Source organism: Bidens hawaiensis, unplaced genomic scaffold (assembly GCF_021521415.1).
Source record: "Bidens hawaiensis isolate Kalapana, Puna unplaced genomic scaffold, B.hawaiensis_p1.1 tig00018650_1, whole genome shotgun sequence".
Taxonomy (NCBI): Eukaryota; Viridiplantae; Streptophyta; class Magnoliopsida; order Asterales; family Asteraceae; genus Bidens; species Bidens hawaiensis.
In genome coordinates, this window is record NW_027492820.1 from 201,712 (window position 1) to 209,188 (window position 7,477).

Here is a 7,477-nt window from a genome sequence, read left to right on the forward strand (position 1 = left end):
GCAATGGATCCCTGTGGGAGGGACTCAAGCCACAGACTCGCATGATCCACGAGTGAGAACGGAAAGATTCGGAATTTGATGGCGTCTTCGGATACGCCGGCAAGATGAAACGTGTCGCAGATACATGCAATACGAGTGAGATGAGAATGCGGGTTCTCGTGGAGCAACCCGTGAAACTGAGCAGAATGAGTAATCGTGTTCAGAACGTTAGATGGAATCTGCCAAGTTGTTTGAACTCCTATAGCTGGTGGAGCAATGCTGGATCTCGCGCCAGCATCAACCGGACGGGCCCGGTCTGCACCTGTCCTCCTCGGTAGTGGATTCGCGTCGCCCATAATCCTATCCCTAATGACGGGTTCAGAAAAAGTAGGAGAAGAGAACGTATTACCGACGGATGTAGATGAACTGGAAGACGGTTTTGTACGACAAGTAGTAAATAAAAGAAATTATAATTAGCTAAACTATTTTAAACTAACAAACAAAACAAATAAGAAAGACAAGTAGTAAACAAGGCAAGTCTTAACTCGAGTCGTTCTTAATACGCCTATAACCGTGTCCCCGGCAACGGCGCCAAAAACTTGATGTGCGAAAATATATATATAAATAAAACACAAGTCGCAACTAAGCTTTAAAAACCAAACAATCTATCCTAGTTCACACAAACGGCAAGTGTACCGATCGCGTATAGCACAGATAAGGAAAGTCCGGATATCGAACTCGAAGACACGTGAAAACGTTTATAATTACTAAACTCTAACCAAGACTCACCAAAATATTTAATTAATTTATTTTATAATTTATTTAACTACTTAACTTAACTGAATGAAAACTTTTAACAAAACTTTGAAAACGTTGATTTAAATTCAATATATAAAGACGTCTACCTAGGAATGAATCATGTTGACAGAAATAACAAGACAATGGATTGAAAATATTCACGACACCGGTTATAAAAGATGACACCACTAAAACTTGTTTAAGAAAGTCAAATTACCTCTCAGTCTCTCTAACAAACTATAACTTATTTTAGTTGATTTTTAAGAATAAACCGGAAAAACAATTATTAACGTGTTCAAATGTCGACTCACCTCTCGGTCTCACCGACACACTAGCCTAATGGAAACGAATACTACGCAACCAAGGATAGAGGAACAATTTAACTTAACCCAAATTAAGCCAACTAAATGCACATAAACACTCAAACTTGACAAGACAAAAACCCGCTCTCGCTCGGTCTTAATTCTAACAAGTAAAAGCAACGAGACAATATTACTTCTTATCACCTCTAGGTCTCAAAGAAGGTGTATTTTAACTGATTTTAGATGATTATATTACCCACTTATCCCTACGGTTGTACTTCCCGCAAATAAACCCAAACACCAAGTAAAGAGTTTAACAAGCAATCAATTAATCAAAACCAATTCAATTAACTAATGCAAGAGGATTATAAGTAATAACAAATAAAACACAGCCATCACACACAATCTAACTTATGGTTTAGTTAAACTTTACATCAATAATTTAAGTCTTGAACATTAACAATCCATTAAACAAGTTAAAACCACTCAACAATCATCTATCCTATGTAGAACAAACAAGTTTAGCTACTCATTAATTTTGGACAGCCATGTATACTCAAGAAAAACATCATGAACATCATCATAAACATAATTAAATTCATTCAAGATCCAAACAATATCAATCACAAGTCAAACTATCTATCAATTGCAAAACAATTCAAATCAAAAGACCAAATTAATAAAGTTAGGGTTCTTGAACAATAATTAAAGTTTAAGGATGAATTACTATCAAGTATGGCTGATATTTATGATTGTTTGAAGCCCCTAGCTGCTGCCCAAGATCACCCCGAGCCTTCTCTTCCTTCTCCAGCCGCCAACAGCCTCAGCCGCCACCTCTTTCTTCTTTTCTTTCTTCTTTTTCCGGCCGGCTGCAAGAGTTCCGATCGGAACTTTAGGGTTTCTAGGGTTTTGGTTTTGATTTCAGGATTTTTTGCTGAATAATGGCTGGTTCCTCTTTTAATTAACTTAATATAAGGCCTTTAGGATGTGGGCTTGGGTCGAGCCTTGACTTGTAAGTTAGAAAGTTGCACAATTAAGCCCCTAAACTCTTCAATTTAACTCTTTTTTCCACCAAACTTCATAACCTACAAGAAAACAATCATCTTTGTAATATTAAGCATAAACAAACCATAAAACTTAATAATTATACTAAAAACAATTAAAACATGATAAAAATGATACGGAAAGTAAGTGTGTAACTACACATCATGTATCAATTAAATATCACTACCCATATCGCGTTTCTAGTCTAATTAGAACCCTCAACGAACGGGGGTTCGGGGGCAGCGCCCCTAGCAGCGGGGTTCTAGGGGCGGCAGGCCCTAGCAGGGTCCAAGGTCAGCTTGGAAAAATTTTATTTTCATTAACTGTCTCAACACATTTTCCATTAGGATTTCATGATAATATTTTATTGTTAACCTTTTAATCCATTAAGGTATCTTCCATCAATTAATAAAGTCCAAGGGCTATTTTGTAATTAAATCATTCAATCTCAAGTCCAGGGACCACTTCTGTCATTACTTTAAAGTCTAATTCGTTATTCAGAACACAGCCTGATTCGTTATCTTAAAGTAACGAATTGGTAAATTGCGAATCTCCTGATTCGTTATCTTAACATAATGAACTGGGTGAGTAACGAATCACTTGATTCGTCATCTTAACATAACGAACTGGCTTTCCATAACGAACTGACTTTAACAAATGATCATCACGAACTGCTTAACGAATTGAAGCTAGTTCGTTGTCCTTCCTTAGCGAATCAACATAACAAATTACTGGTAATTCGTTAATTCCCCGCTAACGAATTAGGGGTAGGTTAGAGACATTCTCTGACATCCTCTGAGTTCCTACCCTATCTCCTGCGCTGCCTTTCCTGCGCCGTTGTGGCCGGAAAACCGGGATCTTACCAGAAAAGCGAGATCTCGCTTGTTTCCTACCGTTTTTCATCCCGTTTGATCCAAATATGATCTAGGGTGACCCTTAAGCTCATATTTTGACCGGTTCCCAGATCTCGTGAATTTAATGTTTAAGGTGTCAGCTCGTCATTTCTTGACTAAATCTAGTGGTTTTGGGTTCATACAATATCATACTATCATTACCTCTGGTCGGGATCAGTTCTTCTTCTTGGTTTCAGCTAGAGAGAGAGAAATATGAGAGAGAGCTCAAGTGTGTGTTTTGGGTGTTGTATGGAATATGTGGAAATGAAAGGATTAATGGGTGATTATGGTTTCTATATTATGGGTCATGGGCTTGAGCCCATGGTCTATCTTCCTTCCTTTCTAATCCAAGTCCATTACCCATATTAGTTAACCCAACACAAGCCCGACTCATAATAACTCCTGCCTTATTTTATTATTTCTCCACTAACCCGAGTAAACTTTCCCACCAATATTAAATAATATAATTAGTATTATTTCTATAAATTTCGGGATGTTACAACGAACCTTCACAAAATATGAAGAAGAGTCCACTTCCTGAAACTCCAATATTTGTAATACCTCTTCAAGTGGTCAGACTTGATGAAGTTGAAGTTGAACCTGAGGTCAACAAACCCAAATTCAATGTCCTTTATGACTTATATGAACTTGATGATGATGATAATGCTGATTTCCCTGATATGAACATGATTAATGAACAGGAAAAACATTCGAAATATGTTAGATGAGTCTAAAAGAAATGATCCAAAAATTTTGGGGCTAATAAATCATGGATACAAGTTTGAAACTCTGGCTCCCATGTCTGATGAGGAGTTGCATAAATTATTAGATGAAGAGGTGGAAATATGAAGAAAAACATGGACAAGAAAAATAGAGATTCTCATAAGTTCAGAGCTTATTTGAGATTACATGGCCATTCTAAAAAACAGCTAAGCCATATGAAGTTTGGAGAATTGGAAGGTGCTTACAAAACCACAGTTGAAGCTGTAAAAAGAGAAGAACTGGAGAGGATGAAGAAGGCTGGTACTCAACAAGAAAAACTTGAAAGATTATAAAGAAAGTATTGAGGAAAGTGTAAAATGTTGATTGATCATGGATTTTCAATTGAACTTGTTAATAGACTGAGCAAGTAACAGTTCGAAACACACTTCAAAAGAATATCAAGGAAAATACAATTTGAAGTAAAAAAAGGCCAATAATTATGACTCTTGCTGAGAAGGAGAAAGTGCAGTGGGTTGATGGAGGCAAGAGGCAGAGGAGATGAAACTTAAAGTATGGGCAAAGATGAAAAATTGGCCATGTATAAGGTAGAAATGGAAAATTTTGATCATGAAAAGGAAGAATCATCAAAGGTTCATAAGGCTCCTCCATTGGTGTTTCTGAAGGATGAGCCAGTTCAATATGTTTTTTTTTTTTTTTTTGGGTAAAAGGGTTTGTACCCAGGCTATAATAAAAATAAAAACTGGCGTAATGACAGAGTATCAAAACGGCAACAAAAAAACACAACCACAAAAACTAGACGAGAGGCATACCACTCGCTAGCCTAAAAACCCACTAAACACAGCCCATTAAACTACAAGAAAACAAAATAAACATTAGACTTCTAATGTAGCATTAGGCAGCTTCCAAACTTCCATCCACTTCCTTGAGCTTGAACGAAACCGACTCGAGAGAAGTTTTAATCTGACAATGCCCACTACCGCATCAATGATCTGACTGCAATCCCTCTTTTGATTTTTGAATAGTCTTAAATTCCTTTCCTGCCAAATCAGGTAGCAAGTCGCTGCTAAAACAAGTTTAGCAGTAACCACATCCGCCGATTTACTAGAAGCAAAAGACTCGTATTTCACCAAGATATCCCCCCACATATCAGAATATGAATCAATCTTAGCAAACTCACATACACCTTTCCAGACTTTGAGTGAAAGCGAGCAACGAAAGAATAAATGACCATGAGAATCAGGTTGAACATCACACAGCGGACATACCTGGCTGACATCAGTTCGGTTCTCCCAATATCTTACCTTATCCTGAGTTTTTAAACGATTCTTAATGATCAGCCACAATAAAAAAGCGTGCTTAGGAATACAGTTAGGATACCATACAACATTAAACCAAGTGACCTTGCGATCCTTAGATCGAATAGCATGCCACATATCCTTAACAGAAAACTGAACAAACTTTCCATTCAAATCTTTGATCCAAACTTCATCATCTTTTTGATTTTGAATTGAAGGAAACTGCACAGAATGAAGAATAGAATTCCATTCAACCGGCCACCTCCAAATACCCTCCTCAACTAAATTTGAAACTCTGTCAGATAAAGAAAAACCCTCCCGATGGATTGATCTAGTAGACACCATATCAATCAGAGGACGTGTAGTACACCAATTATCATACCAGACAGAAGTAGAGTCACCGTTCCCAATACGAAACCAGAAAAATTGTCTCACCATTTGCCGAATCTGTAAGAGGTTTCTCCAAGTGCAAGACATATTACCCCGCTTTTGGACAGCCCAGAAGCTAACGCCCCGCAGTTTATATGTATGAATCCATCTGACCCAAAGAGATTCCTTGTTACTAAGCAATTTCCATATATGAGCAGACAAAAGCGCAACATTAAACTCGGACAACCTTCGAATACCAAGACCACCTTCAAATTTAGGAAGGCAAACAGCCTCCCAAGCCACTTTAGCTTTTCCCCGGCAACAATCCCCATTAGACCAAAGGAATCTTTGAGCCATGGGAATACGAAAACAAGATCAAGACCCTCAAAGTCTTGATGCTTAGTAAAGGAATGGTTGAAGGAGTGTTTGACAACCGTGGTAAGAGTCAACTAAAAGACTTATTCTATACTAAAAAGGTTGAGTGGGAGAAGCTTTAGGCTGAAAAGAGGAAATTACTACAATTCTAGTGTGGACCCATTGGAGAACCTATTCATGAGAACGATCTGTCCTTGCAGGTGGAACTGATGAGGAGATCATGGGCATGATCACTACTTTGGCCAAGGAGGGAGAAAACTATCTGGATCTAGTAATGCTGTCTAAGGAGAAAGTAATTGAAAAGCTTTTGAAGTCTGGGCATGTGAGAGTCCATATTTACAAGAAAAACCATACTTCTATGCTCTCAACTATAAGTGTACCAATACCAACCACTAGAGCTTCTCAATAGAGACAACAAAGGCCACCTTCTGAGGTGGACAAACCAAAGAAGCTATCATTGATGCAAGATCTGAATCTTTGAAAGTCATAATGACTATTGGTGAGTTGAGAGATATAAAATTCAACGATGATTTTATGGACTTCAATAGGTAGAAGTTGGAAGAAATGGCCAGAATGAGCTTATATGATTATTATAACAGGAATTCCTTTGCTAGGCGACAACAAAATGAACTGTCTAAACATCTCAGAGATCAGGCAAGGAAAGGGTTCCCAATACTGAATAAGAAGAGGAAGTGGGATCTATCGGAGTTTGAAAGGATGAAAAGGAAACGAAAGATATTGGACATTAAGTTGGCTGATGCTTCTTATAAGTAGAAGTCTAAATACACCAATCCTCTTGCCAATTTGAAGGAATGTCTAAGTATGAGGCAGCAGATGACAAGGCCGAATCACGAAGCCCAAAGGAATGGAAAGATTACTGCGATTGCAATGGAAGAAAATGATGATTCCCTCATTCTTCGAAACTCAGATAGCCTTGGGCACTTATAAAGGAAGACATTGATTTGGAATTTCTGCATGTGGAGGATCTAGAGGATATAATCAATTAACTTTGCCCACTCCACATCCTCACCACACACAATTATTATTATTTAAGGAGAAGGTCGCAACGGTAAGGTTGGATAGAAGTATGGAAGCTTCAAGTTCAAGAAGATGATATTATTTTTAGCTTTGGTTTGCTTTGTAATGTCCATGGGATAGAATTCCAACTTGTAATATTTTCCATTATGTTATGTAATTTCTCTTTTGAAATTTGATGTGTATTTTGGAAAAGTGTATGTAACCTTAGAGGTGTTTTGATACAGCTGAGGTTGTTCCAATCTATCGGAGATTGTTGGGACGAGAGAAGACTAAAGGAAGATTGGAAACTTCTTAACCTCTCTGAAAACGGATAGGTATGGAAACCGAGTAAGCTCAGGCTTCCCAGCAAGCTTTTACTTATCCTTGCAAGGTATTTTGCTTTCCCAAAAAGGTTATCTTCTATAATTCCTCTAAAGTGTTGATCCGAGCATGGTTCACTTTGTCTAGCAAGGTTGTTCTTCTAAGTCAAGAAAGGTTTGTTTCCTAACAAACTCTTGACTAAACCAAGCTGAAACCGAGTCTTTTAGTAAATCTAGAAAGGTTTATTCTTAATAAACATTGATCCCAGGAAGCTTGAAGGAAGTTGATCAAGAAAATCACTTAAGGACTTTTTTCGAGCAAGGTTCAACTCAGAGCAAGCTGCGGTGTTACCAGCACACTT

At 37.8% G+C, this 7,477-nt stretch overlaps 1 protein-coding gene across 1 annotated transcript; it reads right to left on the minus strand.

Moving 5' to 3' along the window:
- Positions 1–4,611: 4,611 nt before the first annotated feature.
- On the minus strand, positions 4,612–5,760 carry LOC143556547 (uncharacterized). The gene is made up of 2 exons (XM_077045837.1): positions 5,578–5,760; positions 4,612–5,046 (listed from the first exon to the last, which is right to left on the minus strand). Exons 1-2 carry the CDS (start codon positions 5,758–5,760, stop codon positions 4,612–4,614), a joined length of 618 nt encoding a protein of 205 aa, XP_076901952.1.
- Between the last annotated feature and the right edge of the window lie 1,717 nt (positions 5,761–7,477).

Bases quoted from the DNA above. Each gene is read 5' to 3' on its own strand.
- LOC143556547 (XM_077045837.1), bottom strand. From the start codon at position 5,760: ATGGCTCAAAGATTCCTTTGGTCTAATGGGGATTGTTGCCGGGGAAAA. The intron at 5,047-5,577 runs GTCAGATGGATT...TTAAAAACTCAG, and splicing joins GTAACAAGGAATCTCTTTGG to GATAAGGTAAGATATTGGGA.